This window comes from Theobroma cacao, chromosome 7, assembly GCF_053813885.1.
Source record: "Theobroma cacao isolate CCN51 chromosome 7, ASM5381388v1, whole genome shotgun sequence".
NCBI lineage: Eukaryota > Viridiplantae > Streptophyta > Magnoliopsida > Malvales > Malvaceae > Theobroma > Theobroma cacao.
In genome coordinates this window covers 6,962,282-6,982,963 of record NC_142645.1, presented here as the reverse complement: position 1 = coordinate 6,982,963, position 20,682 = coordinate 6,962,282, and the positions used below count along the sequence as shown (strand labels likewise).

General features: G+C 32.0%; 4 protein-coding genes and 1 pseudogene across 5 annotated transcripts; 2 read left to right on the top strand and 3 right to left on the bottom strand.

Moving 5' to 3' along the window:
• Window positions 1–2,248: 2,248 nt before the first annotated feature.
• LOC18594147 (serine carboxypeptidase-like 44) lies at window positions 2,249–6,564 on the top strand. Its single transcript, XM_007021619.3, has 11 exons — window positions 2,249–2,421; window positions 4,064–4,284; window positions 4,410–4,514; window positions 4,607–4,699; window positions 4,790–4,882; window positions 5,053–5,138; window positions 5,249–5,548; window positions 5,643–5,776; window positions 6,023–6,121; window positions 6,230–6,344; window positions 6,427–6,564. Exons 1-11 carry the CDS (start codon window positions 2,249–2,251, stop codon window positions 6,562–6,564), a joined length of 1,557 nt encoding a protein of 518 aa, XP_007021681.3.
• A 2,546-nt stretch (window positions 6,565–9,110) lies between these two features.
• Window positions 9,111–10,295, top strand: LOC18594146 (mitogen-activated protein kinase kinase kinase 20-like). Its single transcript, XM_018124264.2, has one exon. It carries the CDS (start codon window positions 9,201–9,203, stop codon window positions 9,930–9,932), a length of 732 nt encoding a protein of 243 aa, XP_017979753.2. The 5' UTR covers window positions 9,111–9,200; the 3' UTR covers window positions 9,933–10,295.
• A 194-nt stretch (window positions 10,296–10,489) lies between these two features.
• LOC18594145 (uncharacterized) lies at window positions 10,490–13,349 on the bottom strand. The gene is given in 7 exon segments (XM_088808086.1): window positions 10,490–10,989; window positions 11,243–11,455; window positions 11,685–11,945; window positions 12,348–12,479; window positions 12,482–12,615; window positions 12,733–12,807; window positions 13,002–13,349. Coding segments are annotated over 5 exon segments (963 nt in total). The 5' UTR covers window positions 12,563–12,615; window positions 12,733–12,807; window positions 13,002–13,349; the 3' UTR covers window positions 10,490–10,713.
• Window positions 13,350–15,522: 2,173 nt separating this feature from the next.
• LOC18594144 (uncharacterized) lies at window positions 15,523–18,278 on the bottom strand. Of its 2 annotated transcripts, none has more exons than XM_088808085.1 (5): window positions 18,095–18,278; window positions 17,532–17,762; window positions 17,260–17,400; window positions 16,845–16,889; window positions 15,523–16,676 (listed from the first exon to the last, which is right to left on the bottom strand). In XM_088808085.1, exons 2-5 carry the CDS (start codon window positions 17,640–17,642, stop codon window positions 16,059–16,061), a joined length of 915 nt encoding a protein of 304 aa, XP_088664211.1. In that variant the 5' UTR covers window positions 17,643–17,762; window positions 18,095–18,278; the 3' UTR covers window positions 15,523–16,058. The 2 variants fall into 2 exon arrangements, with proteins under 2 accessions (XP_088664211.1, XP_007021678.3); XM_007021616.3 differs by having other exon boundaries at window positions 17,532–17,663; window positions 18,095–18,276.
• Window positions 18,279–19,606: 1,328 nt separating this feature from the next.
• Window positions 19,607–20,497, bottom strand: LOC18594143 (mitogen-activated protein kinase kinase kinase 20-like; annotated as a pseudogene).
• Window positions 20,498–20,682: the final 185 nt, after the last annotated feature.

Here is a 20,682-nt window from a genome sequence, read left to right as displayed (position 1 = left end):
AAAAAGGAATAAAAAAACTCATGGGAATTTTATGTTTTGTTGTAATAAAATAGCATTGTTTTATGAACAAAGATCTTTTCTTTAATTTTAGTGTTGCTGTTTTATTCTATACTCAATAATTATGCATTTTATTAGGATACATAAAGGCTGTAGTAATGGTAGGACTAGATGAAGAAGAAAAAACAAAGAAAATTTTGTCACCGTATAAAAGTCCTAGGCAGAACCTTCTATATAAAAATTTTCTTTCTCTTTTTTTTTGTCTCCTCTCTCTCTCTACTTGAAGCACTCTTTTACAACCTGGTTGGTTGGAGAAATGTCTTAATCATTGCCCCTCTATTCTCAAAGAATATTTGTTTCTTCTTTGGTTGCCAAATGACATAAGGAATAGCCATTCCCCTACAATCTGTATTCCTCAAAATTACCCAAAATCAAAGATTAGCTAATTCCTCACGGTGTTTGCTATTTCATAGGTGGGAGAATAGGCGGGCAACCGGGGAAACAAAAGAATCCTCTTTCAGTGAAATCAAACAGCAAAAAGAAAGTAAAAAGAAGCTGATTCAACTTTGGGAAGTGAATGTATAACCCAACTTGATTCTGTAAAGTATCAAACAACCAACTAGAAGAAGGAAAACCCAATGCTTACTACTATTAAGTTGAAGTCTTGGACCATAAATTGCTACCCAGAATCACTGCCTTTTGCTTCGCTGCACCGGTTCCTGTTGTTCCAAAGCTTTTACAAGGTACAAAAAACCAAGAACAAATACAAGTTAATTTAATAAAGATGTTATTCGTGGTGAGTATGGCTTGAGTGCTTCACCGTTCGATGACGACGCAAGAAAATCATTTTAACGGTAAGGATCATGACGTGCATAAAACGGCGCAGCCGCCATTTCCATCGCGCGGCAAGCGCACGTTGTCTTTCGTTTTGACTCTGCTTGGACCTTCATGAAGTCCTCCACCACACCATTTATACTTTGTTTGAAAAATCACATAAATATAGCCTTCTTGATCGTAGTAAAAACTGCATGACTTGTTACGTAAACGTGTTTTATCTTCGTTCATTTTTATAGTAAATGATTTCAATAAACAAATATCGAATATGATGTAATATTTATAAAAAATTTTAAACAAATTTTAATTTTTTATTTTATTTTATTTAATAAATATTTATAATTTTAATTAATTATTATTAATTAAAATATTTTTTATCACTTTATACTCACGTAACAATAATATAATAATAACATAAAAAATAAATAATATTACATTATTATGTCATCATATAACATCAATATATATATTAATATTATAATATTTTATTTTAAAATTTTGATTTAATATAATAAAAAATAAAATATTATTTAAATTTTTGTGAATAATTTAAAATCGTTTTGAATATTTCGTCAATCATCAAAGAATCCAAATACTTAATCATCTCTGGAGATATAAACGTGGTTTGACAAGTGCAAAATCTTGTGTACTGTTGCTGTCGGTATTTCCTGAAGGTGGACAAACAAAAAAGAACAAAGACTACGTGTCCATTCTTATGTGGAAAGAAAAGGAATTTACTTAAAACTAAAAAATGACCCGTGCGAATTACGGAAATCTCTTTATCTTTCTTTTTTCAACGTTGAGCTTTTGTTATTATCGTTGTGTTTTACAGAAGTTTTATCTGAAAGAGAAAAATGAAGTCCAGTTCTATTATTTTTTATGTTAAAAAAGATCTAAAAGAAATAACAAAGTTTAGCCTAGTTGTTGTAAATTCATTTTCTTTTCTTTTTTTTTTTCAGATTTGTTTCCAACTTCTTTTTTTTTTTTTCAGAATTTACCATTGTACTCTGGTAGAATTATTAAGAAACATTTTTTTATTTTTTAAGTTTACTCTGACGCTTGGGCAATTTAAGATATTTTTTAAAAATCTTATAGAGCTCTAAAACCCCTGTTAGAGTTTTAAAATTCCCATTTTAAAGCCTTGCACGTGACAAATGAGGAAACCCTTTTGGAGCGAGCAAATGTCATGGACGTCGTAATGACAATGGGTGGAGTTTGCTCTTTCATTCCCACCTTTCGCTTTCGATATTAAAATCGGTTTAATTTTACTAGCAAGGACGGCTGGATCTTCCTAGCCTTTTGGTTGCTTAATCCACTGCTAAATAAATTATAAATACAACAATTTCTTCATCTCCAATCCTACCTTGAGACTCTTAAGAATTGAGAGCAAATTCCAGTAAGCTCCAATACTAAAAAGATGATATCTGCAGAGGCTACAGTTGGCCAAATTCAATGGGTTAAGGAGGCTGTCAGATTCAGTTGGCTCCATGAAAGCAAGGCTTGTGTCCTCACCATCGAAAGCATCATTGGTTCCATTCGAGAATTTGATGATATCACTCCAAGATTGCAGGCTTTGGCTAAGCTCCATAGGTTGAGCATATAGAAGTGGATCCAAAGTGATGACGAGAATGATGACCGTTACTTTATTATTTTTAATTTATTATTATTATTATCTATATAACATTTAAAATATATAATTTCGTTATTTTTAATCAAATTAAACAATATATTCTAAAATAGTAAAAATTTATATTTTAATTACTCTTCATGTAAAATCTTAAATCTGTTGACACTGAATTTTCAACATCAATATTTAAATAATATATCAAATACATATGCTAATAGTGTTTCAATTATAATTTTTATTCTCAATGAAATAAAAATGAATAAGCTCACTAGAAACTAAAAGGGTAACTACCACTTGCCCTATAAAACTAACATTAACGGTAAAAACAAATTAATAAAGAACTTAGATCAAATTTACATGGTTAGCCTTAGCATAATGGTAGAAAACCCAAAGAAAATTAACGAATTTTTGTTGGAAGTCAATTTAAGTCATAAGGAGAAATTTGTCTTTCAATTACTGTGGTGAAGACATGGAACACCTTTTTTATTAATAACAAAGTAATTAGTAAAATGTGTAATTTAATAAATGAAAATAAAATTGGAGTACCATATTATATATTTTTTAACTTTAGGTATAAAATTGAACATTTGACTATAATATAAATATTAATTATGTAATTATTCTAATTATATTGAAGAGTAATGTAAGAAAACAGTAAACTAACAAGAGCTTCCAAAAAAATTGAAGTAACCGCGTTAATTTGAGAACAATATATGCACTAACAGCTAGATTTCCTAAGCTGAGCAGTACTTGCATTGAGAGATGATATTAGAGTTACCGTTGGATCGTGCATAATCATAAACAAATATATATATATATATTTATGTATAATAAAGTTGAAATGGGCTAAAATTTAACAAGGTTAAACTAGTTGTTGAGTTGATAGAAGGTTACAAGATCAAGTTATTATATAGATTTATTTATTTACACAATTCTTGGGCTTGTCACTTACCCTTTGAGAAAAGAAAGGTTAATAAATCCTAAAGTTAATCTTCTTTACACAAATATCAAGCACAATTAGTTTGGGGATCAAATATATGCACTAAGATTATCTTAGTTTGATTGATATTTTTGTCTTTTGTTGTTATTTTTATAAAAAATAAATGAATAAAAATACCAACCAAACAAATTAAGAATGTCATAAAAACCAAACAAGTGATTCTTGTATTGCTAACTCAAGCCACTTCTTATATTTAGAAAAACAAAAAAAGGTTCTTGTTTCTAAATAACCTGTCACTCCATATTTATTTTCCATTTTTGAGCTGTCATCTTTTTCTCATAAAAAGTTATGTTGATAGTGTTGTACTCCTTTGTATCTAGCATTGATTTGTTGCAACAAACTAAACCAATCAACACTTAAATAAGCTATAGTACGATCAAAATTACTTGTCCCAAAGGCCAATTTAAAAGTTATTCGCCTTGGAAGCCATGGTATTGTTTCAACAATATTTTGTTTGATTAGAACAAAAAACCAATAAAGAAATCGAAACCACTATATATATGTTCTCTATGAAATTGTAAATTAGTCAATCAAAATAAGCAGCCTTTCGTTATCTTTTCTCTTTTCTTATTCTAAGATCTCTATCTATTGTAAATGGATACCAGGGTACTCTTTTTAGGTCTTTTCTTGTTCACACTTGGTGGTGTTAATGGATTTCCCATGAATGATCTAATAGAAAAATTGCCCGGACAACCAAATGTTACCTTCAGGCAATTTTCTGGCTACATTGACGTTGATGAAAATGCTGGTAGAAGTTTGTTCTATTATTTTGTCGAAGCTGAAAACGATCCAATGAATCGACCTCTCACTATCTGGCTAACTGGAGGTTAGGCTTTTGAATTACTCCTTTATTTTGTTATTTATTTCAGACCGATGAATCAAGGTTAGTTAGCAACATTTATTTGTATGTATGTATTGACAAAAAATGTTTAAAATTGGTTATATGTTCAGGACCAGGCTGTGGTTCAGTTGGAGATGGGTTTTTAAGTGTTGGTCCTTTCATTACTACAGCTAATGCTCATGGTCTCCAGAGAAATTTATATTCTTGGATCAAAGGTTGATTTTTTTCTTTTTTATGCTTGTGACTTGGGACTTGACATATAGATTTGTTTCAATATCTTTTGACTTTGGCTATGTACAAATTTTAGCGTCAAATCTCCTATTTATTGATTCCCCTATTGGAGCGGGATGGTCCTACTCAAACACAAGCAGTGACCATGAAGTTGGAGATGAAAGTACAAGTAAGATCATGTTCAACCCAATATTTTCCTTATTTTCCTTTTTTTTTTTTGTCAATATTTGGTAAAACTTTCCTTCATTGTTTCTTACAGATAAAGACCTGCTTACATTCATACTCCAATGGTCTGAAAAGTACCCAAATTTTAAGTCTAGAGATTTATATCTTGGCGGATCAAGCTATGCAGGTTCGAAAAATAATCATTTTATTTGTCCATCTCAAAGTCAAATAAGTTTAGTGTAGGTTAATTGATTTTAGGCTTTGATGAAGACTTAAATAATGTTAATGAAAAATGAGAAGAATTGGTCCCTAAAAACATATTTCATGTAACTTATAATAGTTTTATGTTTTGTTCAGGACACTTCATACCCAATTTGGCTAATGCATTGCTTGATTACAACAAACAATCAAACAATTTCAAGTTCAACATCAAAGGATTGGCAGTAAGAAGATACTTGATCTAACCACTCTAAATCCTTTTGTTTAATTAGTTGTCTAAATGAAATATTTTCCTAACAATTTTATGTCTGTTTCTTTTTCGATTTGAAAATAGTTGGGGAATCCGCTTCTTCGAAATAAGCTAGACACGCTTGCAATATATGATTTCTTTTGGTCACGCGGAATGATTAATATTAACTTGCACCAACAAATCTTGAAAGAATGCAATGGAATCGATGAAGACAACTATTCCAATAATGCTACCAAATGGTCTAAATTATGCCAAGAAGCCATGGACAAAGCCGAATTGGCTGCTTTTGTTTTATCTTCCATTAATGCAGCTAAGACAAGCCACTTTGATGTTCTTCGTGCATCTTGTAATGAAAAGTGGGAAGACCTTGTGTTAGGGAAGGAGGTATTCATCTTGTTTATTTGTGTATTAACATGAAACTTATTCATTCTTCTTTTTATCTGTGTTCTATATATAAATCCTTTTCCTGTTGCTACAGGTTACCAAGGTTAGCTATGAAGTAGATATGTGCATTCCTTTTAGGGCAGATTTCTATTTCAACATTCCGGAAGTTCAAAAAGCTTTTCATGGGAATCGAACCAATTTAGGGTATCAATGGAAGGGTTGTTTTGAGTAAGTTCTCTTATATATTAAACTTTGGCACATGGTAGGATCTATGCTAATTCTTTTTTGGATACATATGAGTTGTGCACAAGTGAGGTTGATTTTGAACATTGAATCTCGATTCTTTCTCAAGAGAGTGATGATTGTTAAGACAAGTTTGAATTGTTAACATATTTGTGTTCAATGAGTCCAAGGACTTGTAACTAATGCTTATGCTCTTTTCTTTTTCTTTTTGAATTCTCCTTAATCTATTAGGAAAAGTGGCCTTAAATACAGCGATGCTGATAAAGACATTGACATGCTTCTTGCTTTGAAGAAAATTCTCCAACAGTCTATTCCTATTACAATATTCAGGTTTGTATTACATAAAAATAAAACAAAACAAGTTTTAATAAATAACTAAAGTAGAAATTCTATGGCTGACATTTTTATTTTATTTTTCCATCCAATATCATGTTACAGTGGAGACCAAGATGCTATCGTACCAACGGTTGGAACCTTAAACCACGTAAACAAGTTAGCCAAGGATATGAATTTGAATTTGACAAAAGATGAAGCTTGGAATCATGAAAACAAGGTTATTGATTTATCTCTTTTAATCATTTATTTATCATCTTTTCTTAATCAATATTATATTAATTATTTTTATCAATGAGCAGGGTGGAGGTTGGATGTACTCGTACGACAATTTATTGACATTGATGACCGTAAAAGGAGCTAATCATCATGTGACTTTTTCAAAACCATTTGAAGCTTTATTTATCTTCACAAATATTGTAATTAATCGATCACACTGAGTTAGCCAATCCTAACAAGACCTTGAAGTCTAATATTCTTTTCTTCTTTTTCCGTAAAAAAAAGGAAAAAAAACCTCATGGGAATTTTATGTTTTGTTGTAATAGAATGACATTGTTTTATGAACAAAGATCTTGTCTTTAATTTTAGTGTTGCTATTTTTATCTATACTCAATAATTATGCATTTTATTAGCTAGCATACATAAAGGCTGTGGTAATGGTAGGACCAGATGAAGAAGAAAAAGAAAAGAAAATTTTGTCACCATGTAGAAGTCCTAGGTAAAACCTTCTATATAAAACTCTTTTTTTCTCTTTTTTTTTTTTGACTCCTTTCTCTCTCTCCTTGAAGCACTTTTTAGAGCATGGTTGGCTGGAGAAATGTCTTAATCATTGTCCCTTTATCCCCAAAAAATATTTTTTTCTTCTTTAATTGCCAAATGACAAAAGTAATAGCCATTCCCTTGCAATCTCTATTCCTCAAAATTACCCAAAATCAAAGATTAGTTAATTCTTCACGGTGTTTGTTATTTCATGGGTGAGGGAATAGCTTTTAAAATTAATAAGATAAAAAAGCCCCTAATAAGTGAAAATGAAAAAAATAATAAAAAGAATTTAAAATAAACAGTTTAAGTGTTTAATTATTTATTATTAAAAATTAATATTTTAAAGTTAAAAATTAATTAAAATTATTAATATTTTAATCACAATAATATTTAAGTTATAAATAAACTATTGATATTTTGAAAAAATTATAAATTATTAATATTTAAAAATAAAATAAAAATAGATAGTCATATATTATAATAAGCAGTTTAAGTTTTTAAATATATATTATAAAAAATTAATATTTTAAATTTAAAAATGAATTAAAATTATTAATATTTTAATCATAATAATTTTTAAATAATAAATAAAATAGTAATATTTTAAAATGTTAATGATTAAATTATAAGTAAAATATTAATATTGAAAAATGTTAATATTTAAATGATCAATTATTAGTATTTTAAATAAATTATAAATGATTAATATTTAAAAATAAAATAAAAATAGATAATTAATCATATATTATAATAAAAAATTTAAGTTTTTAATTATATATTGTAAAAATTAATATTTTAAATTTAAAAATGAATTAAAATTATTAATATTTTAATCATAATAATATTTAAATTATAAATAAAATATTAATATTTTAACATGTTAATCATTAAATTATAAAATAAAATATTCAAATTTTGGAATGTTAGCATTTAAATTATCAATTGTAAATATTTTAGATAAATTTTAATTTATTTTTATTTTAAAATAAAATAAATTAAAAAAATAATCATATATTATAGTAAAAGATATTTTCATCTTTTTATCACTTATTCTTTTATTATACCAAAATTATTTTTATCTACAAAAAATTGTTATAAATTATAATAGCTATTTTACATTATTTCATTCCATCTATCAAATTATATAATAATATTTTTATTTTATTTTTATCTTATTCCATTTCATTACATTTTATTCTGCAAACTAAATTAATAAAAATTGAAAACAAATTCTAATAAGCTCCAAGACTAAAAGCTGGTATCTGGACAGGCTACAATAGGCTGATTCAAGTAGGCCAAATCCAATGGGTTAAAGAAGCTGTCACATTCAGCTGGCCCCACGAAACCGAGGCTTGTAGTCTCCATCACAAGCATCAATGGTTCCATTCAAGAACTTGGCACACTCAAGAATTGCAGTATTCACAAGTTAAAAGAGAACGAAGATGCTGACCGGTGCCACCCTTAGTTTATTAATTTTTTAATTATTATATGAATAAAATTAAAGATATACTTTTATCATTTCTAATTAAATTAAATAGTTTGATCTTAAATAGTGATAAGTTGATAACTTATATTTCTCATGTAAAATCTTAGATATGTCAACACTGAGTTCTCAGCTTTAATGTTCAAGTAATATATCAAATATATATGTTAATAATGTTTCAATTATGATTTTTATTTTCAATAAAAAAAAAAGAATAAGATGACTAAAAACTAAAGGAGTAACTACCACTTGCCCTATAAACCTAACATTAACGGTAAAAACAAATTAAAAAATTTTGAGATCAAATTTACATGGTTAGCCTCTTAGCATAATGGTATAAAATCCAAAGAGAATTAACGAATTTTGGTTAGAAGTCAATTTAAGTCATAAGGAGAAATTTGTCTTTCAATTAGTGTGGTGAAGTCATGGTGCAGGTTTTTTATTAACAAAGTAATTAGTAAAATGTGTAATTTAATAAATGAAAATAAAATTGGAGTACCATATTATATATATTTTTAATTTAAGGGATAAAATTGAACATTTGAGGAGTGATGGAAGAAAACAATAGAGTAATAAGAGCTTCCAAAAAGAAGTTGGAGTAACGGCGTTAACGTTGGATTTCCTAAATGCTGTCCCGATCAGTACATACATTGAGAGATGATAGCTGCTTGGATCAAACCTAGAACCGACTCAAATTCAGCAACGATACTGTAGATATTATAGTTTTGAAGTCAAAGAAGCTCTAAGGGTACCTTCAACAGCTCAATTCCTTTCCTTCTTCTTTTGCTTTGGTGGGCTTTCCATCTCTTCTTTATCGTAGGCTTTCATCATATGGACAGCATGAGTACTATGGAGTTTGGTCCAGTAGCAGTAACAGAAGGATTTCCTTTTAGGCATGATACGAGCATAAAATGGATCAAACTGAAGACTCTTGGCAGGGGTTCATATGGAGTCGTGCATTTGGTGAAGGTAATGGACCATGTTTCTTGCGTATTTGCTGTTAAACGTTCTCCTCCTCCATGCTCCTCGCTCTGGAAGGAATACCGTATCCTTCAACAGTTTCGTGGTTGCCCCAATATTGTTCAATGCTTTGATATGCTGACCATTATTGAATCTGAGGTGCCGAATTACAACTTGTTTCTTGATTATGCCCCTGGTGGGGATCTTCTGAATTTGATCAAGAAATATGGCGGTAAAATACCAGAATCTCATGTAAAGTCCTATACGAGAATGTTGCTTGAAGGGCTTCGTGATGTTCATAAGAGAGGTTACGTCCATTGTGATCTCAAACCAGGAAACATTCTTGTTCATCCCTCTGATCAACCCGATTCGCTTAGTACTTTGAGGATTGCTGATTTTGGCTTAGCCAAGGAACCTGAAGAAACAGATGGGCCAAGGACTTGTCCTCACAAGCTTACTTTTCGAGGTACTGCGCGTTACATGTCACCAGAATCTGTCAAGGATGGGAATATCACTGCTGCTTTGGACATATGGTCGCTAGGATGCGTTGTTGTTGAGATGATGACTGGAAATCCACCTTGGGAATCTGTCACAACTAATTGAGAGTTGGCGATGAAGATTGCACTGACAGACTATATACCAGATATACCCCAAGACATGTCAAACTTAGGGAAAGATTTCTTGATGAAGTGCTTTGCTAAGGATCCTCGGAATCGTTGGACTGCTGCTATGCTGAGAAGTCATCCTTTTATCTATCTTGACAGTACATTTTTTGCAGCGAAAATAAGTTTTCTTCAAGTTCCTTCGGGAGAAGCTTCAAATCCTTGGGGAATACAACCTGTTGTCTAGCACATGGGCATTCTTTTTTAGCAATGCCTAATGTCTATTCCAATGGAACTCATGGAGGATGTAATCATCTTTGCATAGATTATCTTTATCTAATATAGTGGCAAGTCTTTTTGTCAATGATGAGTTTAATTAGTTAAATTGTTTTTTCAATGATGAGTTTGATTAAATATGATTTTCGTGCCTACAAATAATTTATTGTTACTATATGCTTCAAAGAAGCAAAATATGGATCGACATGAATTATTTCTATGCTGGGTGATATATATAGTTATGGGATTCTCTTAATAGAAACTTTCACAAAAATCGCTATCTGATGAAATAATTGATATTCCGAATGCCAATTCACTGAGAATAGAGGTGGAATATTTCATTGTTAAATCAAGGAGACCTAAGAGACTTATAGATAGGAAGAAGATGGTAGGGAGCATAAAAATTACATATTACATAAATAATAAACACAGCAATGTCTTCTTTTTCAGTACGACCATGAGACGCATATGAACTGAGAACAAATTCCTGCAAGCTCTCTTGGAGATCAATACTGAAGATACTGAAACATGATATCTGCAGAGTCTACAATCGGCTGATTCAAAATGGACAAATTCCATGGGTTTAGGAAGCTGTCAGATTCAGCAGGCTCCATGAAAGCAAGGCTTGTATCCTCACCATCAAAAGCATCACTCGAGAACCTGATGATTTCATTTAAAGACTGCAGCCTTTGGCTAAGCTCCATAAGTTGAGCTCTCATCTCTGAGTTCTTAGCCTCAATGGTCATGTAATGCTGGGTGGTGAAGTTTATTCTCGGAATGATCTGAACATGAAAGTTTCCGCATATGAAATTAGAGAAATCATGATGTCAATCGTTATTAGTTTGCCAAAGATGTATATTAAACCATGCAACAAAGAGAACTAAAGAGTGAAAATGATTTCTTCTCAGTTCCAAAAATAATAAAACTAGGTGGACACTAGTTATTATATGAATGCTTATTAGTACACTGAAATAATAGAACTGAGTAGATAGGAGTTTGTATATTAACTACTTGAGAAGCCAGCACTTGCCATACCTGGGCATTTTCACGTTTATACTCGCTGGTTGTTTGGGAAATATGACTGTCTTGTCTCAGTAGCACAGCTTCTGCTGGAAGTTTCCCCTTGGATTGCAGCTGTCTGATATGCTCTTCTAAGTGTCTGTTCTGGGTAGTCAACCGTCCTGTTTCCTCTTTTAACCGTCTGTTCTCGGTACTCAACCGTCCAATTTCCTCTTGCAAGCATTCGTTCTGGGTAGTCATTTCATTTAAGTTGCAGAAATGAAATTAAAGGGATCTTGATATGAATGCTTATGAGTTTGCAAAAGATGTTAAACTATGCACCAAAGAGAACTCAAGAGTGCAAATCAATTCTGATTCAGTTCCTTAAAAAATAGATCAGAGTAGATGCATGTTTTTGTACACTAGCTAATTCAGAAGCCAATGCTTAGTACCCGGACATAACACTTTGATGATCAACCTGGCTCATTGGTTGGGAAATATAATTGTCTTCTCTCTGCAGTACAACTTCTGCTGGAAGTTTCCCCTTGGATTCCATCTGTCTGATATGCTCTTCTAAGTGTCTGTTCTCTGCAGTCAACCGAACTGTTTCTTCTTTTAAGTGTCTGTTCTCAGCAGTCAACCGTCCTGTTTCTTCTTTTAAGTGTCTGTTCTCAGGACTCAACCTTCCAATTTCCTCTTGCAAGCATTTGATCTGGTCAGTCATTTCATTAACTTCTATCTGCACAATAAAAAGCAAAACAAACATCAAAGGAGAGAAGAATGAAGATACAAATACAAGCCAGGAAATTTCAAATCCTGTCTAAACATATACATACCTGCCGCAAAATTTTATTTTATATCTTGTAAGAAATCCATCTTGTTTATACTAGTCAGTTGATAAATCTATCCTGCCCCTAACCATTCAGAACCTACTGATGGCAACAACGCTCCTCATCCATAAGGTGTTTGCTGGCCTGAGAATTTAGCCTCAGGATGTCAAAACATTCAAGCCCTGAGGCAGCAAAAATTAGACCATCAAGTCACTTATTATCATTTAATGTTACCCTCAGAGCAACAAAGTTAATTAATGGGAAAAATGAGTAAAAACAATATGAAAGAAAAGAGATTTCTCTTTCATTACCTTCTTCTTAAGCCAATACTTCACATCAATCTGTCTTTTCTTCTCTCTTTTTTGAGCTTCACTTAGTTTATCTTTACCACCTCTTCTTCTTGCTCTTGGTTGCTCTGAAACTCCAGATGGTCCTACTCGATTCGCAATTCGTGTTGGTCTGCTTAAGAGTGTACCAGTCCCTCATTGGTATAATGCTGGAAAGCTTCTAATTCTCCATCCTCCATGTTTCCCGATGTAGAATTCAGCTTTTACAGATCGAGAGATTGACAGATTCTTGCTGATTTAGACAATTGAACAAGTCAAAATAAAACACTACGCTACAAATCATGATGCTGGAAATCGTATTAAATCTTAGATGGGAAGGTAGTGAAAGACTAATGTTGCCGATGTTTACCAACTCCAAGAACCCAAAACAGAGAAATGATACAACATAGAGATTGAGCCTTCTACGCAGAGCCCTCCATAAATCCTGGAAACAGAATTCCATGGAAGAACTTGAATCATTGTGACAGTAACTTGAAGAAGATGAAAATTCTATTCTATTAAACCACCAACAGCTAAGCTATATAAAATCAAACAGAAAGAATAGAAGCTGATTCAGAACCTTATAAATCAAACTACACAAACAAAATTCAAGCTAGAAGAAGGAAAACCAATGCTCACCAAAGCAAAATTTGCCCAGAATCTTGCTTTGCTTGGAAATTCCAGTACGTAATGAACCAAATTGACTTTCAGCAACACAATTAGTCAACGATTGGTTGAACTTAGTTTGAGACGTCCGATTAAGACGCAAGCAAATCACTTCAATCGATCGCGCGAGAAAGAGAGAAAACCGAGTACAGGGCCCGCCTCTTTATTCCAACTTTCACACTGTAGTTAGTCCTCCATTCTATCTCAAATGCACGAAAACTCCACGTTTGTCGTTTGTTTTGATCTTCCTGTCGGCTTCTTTGTTCACTGATCATTGGCTCAGAGAGTTCAGACTTCCATGTCCACATTCAATCGGAAGTTTATGAAATCAAAGTTAGATTCAAACAGGTGAAGTTTGAGTAGTTTCAAGTGTTCAATAAATCAAATAGTTCCATTCCTTATACAATTATTAGTTAGAAGAATTATGCATGCATGGATTTGGATTAATTAGTTCTACTTTCGAATAAATTAATCGTTACAATATTCGGATTTAACTTAAATGATAAGGTTGGAGTGAAATTCACATAATTCGAGTAAAATTTTATATGAGTTGTGTTGGTCCTGTTGTACGGAACGAAAAATATTTGCTATTGAATATAAGATCATAGGAAACTTAATTTAATTCATATGAGATAACGTTAATTAACAAGAAAAATATGATTAAAACCTTTTAGGACAATATTTAGTTGATTAGGTGTTTTAACTGTTTATATTAGTACATTGAGAGTAATAATTTAATTCACTTATTCGGCTTAAAGGCCTAAGCAGCAAAAACCTAGTTAACTCAAATCCAAAGAGCCCAACAAGTATATAATCCAAGTCGGCCCTGAGCCGAAAAACTAGGTTAATTTGCGTATATTATTCCCATAAAATCTAAAATGCTAACTCTTTATATATTACCCCCTAACAGTCGGAAAAGTTCTTGAATTATTTAAAAAATAATAATTTTTTATTACATTTAATTAAGTTTTTATATTTTTATTTTAAGTCAAACAAATACTTATAATTAATAATTGATTAATTATTATTAATTAAATTATTATTTATTATTTTACATTAATATGACATTAATGTGAAATGTAAAAAATGTCACATGACTGCATCATCATTCATTAATGTCAACATGTTATATCAACATATCTACATGTCACGTGACATAAAATGATCAATGACGTTTCGATTAAATTAATTATTAATCATAAAATTTTATTTAATTTAAAATAAAAAATATAAATATTTATTTGACTCAAAATAAAAATATAAAAGTTTGATTAAAGGTAATAAAAGAATAAGAGTCTATTTGAATTTTTCTGAATATAATTTACGAGTATTTTTAGATATTATGCCTTAACATATATGCTAATTAACCTTTGAGCAAACAAACTAACACTTTAGAGAAAACCAAATAAAGGATTTGAATTTTACTTTTTTTTAGAGGGAAGTCATGCACTAACTAGGGGCGGAGCCTCCTTATGTGATGGGGGGCCATGACCCTCCAAAACTTTTAAATTTTTTTTCATAACATATAAAAATTTTTAAATATTTTTATATATTCTATTACTACCTCCCTCAAAAAAATGTTTTATTTAATAATTAATATAAATAAAAATAATAAAATAATTTCACTTATCTTACATAACTTTAAAATTTTTTACTATATATTATTATTTTATTTTTATTTATTTATTTTTTTCATTGTTATTCTGTTTGTTTATATGTTATAAATTTCTATAAATATTCTTTCTCAAATTTTTACAAACCATTAACCATATTCTTTTTTTTTTTTTTTGTTATGTAATATGTGGTATCTGCCTTCTATTTGTCATATTTTTCTTTTTTATGTTATATGAATTTTATTTTCTATGATTTTAATATTTAAAAATTAATAAATTATTATATCGTTCTCAAATATAAGTTGTAATATTACATTGTTACTTAAAATTTCATCAACGTATCATTTTTTTTATTAATCCTCATTATGTAAGAGAAAATTAACTTGAGTATATTTTTTTTATATGTTTTACATTTTATGTTTAGTTAAAATGAAATTCTCTTGAATATATAGTATTTAAATAATTCTGATTATATAAGAAAAAATTATTAATCTTATATATCGTTTTAAACTATTTATATTTTACAAATCATAGTTTTATATTTAGTTTCATATTTCTATTATTAATATTTTTATTATTGATTGAATTTAACATATTAGTTTTTTAAAAATTTTAACTCTTATTGAATTGTGTTTAGCCCCCCTCAATAAAATTTGGCTAGCTCCACCCCTGACATTAACCGATGAAATAAATGCTCGGATATTAGTTTTGGTTTTAGATTATTCATTAAAATTGTCTATTTGACAGTATATAAAAATTTGGATTTGAAACAAGTGTTCATGGATAATAATAGAACGGAAATGTTCTTGCTTTCCAAATTATCTCAAACGAAAAGCATGCATGAAAATCTTGGATCCATGGTGGAAGCAAATTGTACTCAATTTATGCAAAACTCGAAAGCCATTGTTATTACATATGACAAAGCTCAAGTTCATGGCGCAAGTATTCAAACATAAACATACAAGGAAAACCTACTAGAGTATTTTACAGTACAAAACTGACTTTTACACAATGATGAATGCATCTGTTAGAGATGGATCTCTGTTAGAGATTAGATCCAAACGCATTCTTGATCCCTTAACCTGAAAAGCTTTAACTTTTTAAGTTAGGGATCAAAAATATGTTTCAACTTAACCTCTAGCAATGTTGAAGAGTTATACAGATGACGCACTGCACATTAATAACAGTATAGTTTAGGTGAGTAAACTATACTGCTACTGGAGTGACGAACGTGACCTGTAGAACTCTTCAACATTAGTATCTTCAGAGAAAATCCCATCTCCCATCTGCAACTTCAGAAACCACACAAGTAAAAGAAGAAACAAGTTCAAAAGTAAAGAACTGCACGCCTAGAATCTATGCTATTCGGATATGGATACGTGTCTATCCGAATCTGTTATTGGAATACTGGGAAAGTCTAAGGAAATAAACCAGTGCTGACGGACTTGCCAGAAAAGTCCTCTGCATCAGCCAGACAGTCCTGGAACCTCTCGTATGTCTGAGCACGTTCGTTGTACAAGGCATCCAATTTGTCATCTATGCTTTGGAGCACTTGTCTTCCTGCCAGGCCGAAATACGCCCGAGCTATTTTCTTCAAATGATTCATTGCAAATTCCACATTGAAATTGATGCGGAGAGCATCCTTGATGGCATCTCGCCATTTCAACATTTTTTCTGGTGAAACCTGATCAAGGTGGAGATGCTCCATCTCTTTCACGGTAGCACAGAAAAGTATATAGATTTGCCCTGCAACATTGGAGTTTATTAAACTCGGAGCCGAAACATCACCATAGACACTAATAATCCTTTCAACAGTCGGAACCAAAGACAGTGGGAAGCTGTATCTTCCAATGGTTTTGTGCTCCCCCTCTAAAAAACTCATAAAGTCGGAGATATCAACGTTGCTTTGAACATCCTCATCGATTTTCATGAGGAATTCAGCCAATGTCCTGTTTGGTTGGACAACAGGTTCGCTAGTATCCAATTCATTGGACGGCAGATCGTCCAATAAATCATCAAGTTGCAGACCATCAAGCTGAAACAATAAGTTTGGATATGACAAGATCCTAATTAAGTTGAAAGCATGCATGTGACAAGATTAATATAAATGTAATTAAGATCATTGCTAGTAAAACTTTAATGAAAACCTTTCCAGATTTCTAAAAACAAATGCATTCAACATGATTAGAAACAATGACCATACCTCGTCAGGAGTTCCTCCTCTATTAGAGTCCATCCCCTGAGCATCCTGCAAATTGGAATTCAGAAATGGATTTCCGATCAACAAAAAGAGAAATTAAGATAGTGGTTTCAGTAATCACATGTGGTCTGTTAAATCTTGATATCTTCTTGTTTCCATTGTTCTACATTCAATTGTTTAAGGCTTCAGAAGGGGCTTTTTTCAGTTCCCAATTTTTGACATTATAATTATATTAAAAATTTTCAACCCCCCCAAATTTGTGTCCTCAAACATAGAATTAAGGAAATCTTTGATGTGCAATGTGTTAGTTTTCAATGATTAGAGACTATAGACAAAAGAGAACCAGAGAGAGTGAAAATCAATTTTTAATCAGTCTCTAAGATGATATATAGAAAACTGATAAGCTAAGATGAGTTGCCTGGACAGAGAAGACTGGATGATGATCCTGGGCCTGGTTAACCGAGTAGGAATAAGAATTTTCTTGTTGCTCCAGATCTCTTGACCGAACTTCATGGTACTCGACTATCAACATTTTTATTATCTCTGTCAGGTGGGTATTCTGCAAGTATTTGCTCCAACACTCAGTATAACAATAGAAATTAAGCTCCAATTAAAGCAGAAGAGAGAAACTTAAACATCAAATCATTTGCCACCAGGGAAATAAAAAAGCAGAGAAAGAGATTTCTTGACCTTCTTGCCATTCTTCCTCTTATCTATTCTCCTTTGAAATTGATTTATACTTCCACAACCTCTTGTCTGAGGTCGGTTTGAAGCTTTTGGTTGTCCTATTGGAGAATGCATCTGTCAGATAAAATTACCCACCTGAAAGTTCCAATTACTTCGGTTATTCACCTTTGCTATAACATTAAAAGCCCTTGCAGATTAAAAGATTGCAGATCCTGATCTAGACAATTGAATAATCTGCCAAAAAATCTCATAATCAATAACCCCATTGATCTGCTTGCAGAATAAAAGAAAGAAAGATCATGGATGATTGACTAGGAAGTAAGTACAAGTCAACTTTAAGTCAATTACACAATTAAAGCAGAGAAATATAGGAAAAATAAATGAAATCAACAGAGAATGAGCCTAGACAATCTCCAGAGAAAGGAAAAAAAGAAAAACACAAAGATCAAACAAGAAAAGAAAAAACAAAAGAAGCTGATTCAAATTTGGACAAGAACAAGAACACAAGGAAAACAGAATTCTATAAAATTTTCATTTCTACCAAACAAGGAAAATCAAGCACTTACCTGATTCAATATCCTATACTCAAGCTGCAAAGCAATCTCCTCTACCCTTTTTTCTTCTCAGCAACAACGTGTGAATTAAGTCTTCAAAGGAATCAAAAGACTTAAAAACAACCAAATAGTAAGACTCAGAAAAGACTCTTGCTGTTGAACTTGAACCTTCCGATTAGGCCCCATGAAGCTTATTGGAACCGTTAGATCATAGATGGTGAGGCAAAAAAGAAGTGCAGTACTCTTATCGTTTAACTTTGTCTAGTCCATTACTAAATTCCAATCGCACGAAAGCATCAAGTGGTCGAACGTTTTTGACGTTCTTTCCTCTCAGTGCCTTGGTCGCTGCCAAGCTAGCTAGTAGGAATCTGATGTGTAAAGTTACATTCAATCTCCATTAAACTATTTTTCAGTTGGGATCGCAAATGTGAACTTTTTTTTTTTCTTTAATTTAGGAAAAGGGGATTCAATTTTTACTGTAGAGATCATGCATCAATCAATAAGTTAAATGTTCGAATGTCGCAAAATGTGAATGGTTATTCAAGATTATACCCCGAGAATTGTAGGTTGCCAAGCCCTTCTTGGAGTGTTACATATTTGCTGTTAGTACCATCTTTGAGCATATTTTTGCTTGCTTTACAGAATGAGAGACAATCAAAAGTGCAGCTGAAAACATCTTAAAAACATTAAAGACATAAACCAAGTAAACAGACATCATCAGTGCTTACATAAACTGGAATTGATCAGAGAGCCTTCTGCTTGGTTCTGGCTGCTCAGTCTCAGTCTTGGTTTCTCCTTAAAACCCTGAATTGCACTGAACAATGAATGTAGCAGAGAGAGCCGACTGCATGAGAGCAATTGAGGCAGCAAAGAGAATATTTTTGAGTTCCTTGCATTTCATTCATTTTCACATCCATCATAGCTTTTTGTTCTTCAGGTAAAATCAGCTGAACAATCCAAAGCTAATTCCAAAATGGATGATTTGATGTACAATTTGGTTCGACAATCAAATATTCTTCCTCTCTTCTTAGTAAATTGGCATTCGAAATATAAATTATTCCATTAGATAGTGACTTTTTTTTATCCCTATGCCCAACAGGCATTGCTCCAGTAAAAGTTTTATTTGTTGGCTTCTTTCTTGTGGAAGTTTCTATTAAGAGAATCCCATAACTACAAATGTCACACAGTATAGAGATAATTTATGTTGATCCGTATTTTTCTTCTTTGTAGCATTTTGTATTAATAAATTATTCGTATGTACGCAAATTTAATTTAATTAAACTCATCATTCACAAAACAATCTACTACAATATAAGGTAAAGAATAATCTATGCAAAGATGACTACATCCCCATGAGGCATGAGCAATTTGGAAACTCAATGAGTTCCATCAGACTAGACATTAAGCATTGCTCAAAAAAGAAAAATAAAAAAGGTTTGAGAGGATGCCCATCCGCTAGACAGCGGGTTGTATCTCCAAAGGGTTTGAAGTTTCTCCAGAAGGAACTTGAAGAAAACTAGTTCTTCATGCAAAATATGCACTCTTAAGATGGATATAAGGATGATTTTTCAGCCCAGCAGCAGTCCAACGATCCCGAGGATCCTTAGCAAAGCACCTCAGCAAGAAATTTTTCCCTAAGGCTGACATGTCTTGGGGTAAATTTGGTATGTAGTCTGTCAATGCAATCTTGGTCGCCAAGTCTTCATAAGTTCTGACAGATTCCCAAGGTGGATTCCCCGTCATCATCTCAACAATAACGCATCCTAGAGACCATATGTCCATAGCAGCAGTGATTTTCCCATCCCTGACAGATTCTGGTGACATGTAACGCGCGGTGCCTCGAAAAGCAAGCCCGGGAGGCCTTGTCGTTGGCTCATCTGAATCTCCAGGTTCCTTGGCTAAGCCAAAGTCAGCAATCTTCAGAGTACTAAGCGAATAGGGTTGATCAGAGGGATAAACAAGAATGTTTCCTGGTTTGAGATCACAATGGACGTAACCTCTCTTATGAATATCATAAAGTCCTTCAAGTAACATTCTCGTATAGGAATTTACATGAGATTATGGTATCTTACCACCATAATTTTTGATCAAATTCAGAAGATTCCCACCAGGAGCATAATCGAGAAGCAAGTTGTAACTCGGCTCCTCAGATTCAGTGGTCAGCAGATCAAAGCACTGAACAATGTTTGGGCAACCACGAAAGTGTTGAAGGATGCGGTGTTCCTTGCAAAGTGAGGAGCGTGACGAAGGAGAAGAATGTTTAACAGCTGATACGCAAGAAACAGGGCTTATTATCTTCACCAAATTCACGACTCCAAATGAACCTATGCCAAGATTCTTCAGTTTGCTCCATTGTATGCACGTACCATACTTAAATGAAAACCCTTCTGTTACTGCTACTGGACTAGAAGCCATGAAAGCCAGCCAACCAAAGCAAAAGGAGAAGAAACAGAGTTGAAGAAACTCTCTTAGAGCTTTCTTTGACTTCAGAACTGTAATATGCATACCATGAAAGCCGAATTTGAGTCGGTTATGGGTTAATCCAACGGTAGCTCTAATATCATCTCTCAATATAAGTACCGATGGACTAAGGAAATCTA

Coding starts and splice junctions, on each gene's coding strand:
- LOC18594147 (XM_007021619.3), top strand. CDS start 2,249: ATGATATCTGCAGAGGCTACAGTTGGCCAAATTCAATGGGTTAAGGAG. Junction 2,422..4,063: donor GCTTTGGCTAAGCTCCATAG/GTTGAGCATATA, acceptor AATGGATACCAG/GGTACTCTTTTTAGGTCTTT. Junction 4,285..4,409: donor CACTATCTGGCTAACTGGAG/GTTAGGCTTTTG, acceptor TTATATGTTCAG/GACCAGGCTGTGGTTCAGTT.
- LOC18594146 (XM_018124264.2), top strand. CDS start 9,201: ATGGACAGCATGAGTACTATGGAGTTTGGTCCAGTAGCAGTAACAGAA.
- LOC18594144 (XM_088808085.1), bottom strand. CDS start 17,642: ATGCATTCTCCAATAGGACAACCAAAAGCTTCAAACCGACCTCAGACA. Junction 17,401..17,531: donor AGAGGAAGAATGGCAAGAAG/GTCAAGAAATCT, acceptor AAATACTTGCAG/AATACCCACCTGACAGAGAT. Junction 16,677..16,844: donor GAGGAGGAACTCCTGACGAG/GTATGGTCATTG, acceptor TTATTGTTTCAG/CTTGATGGTCTGCAACTTGA.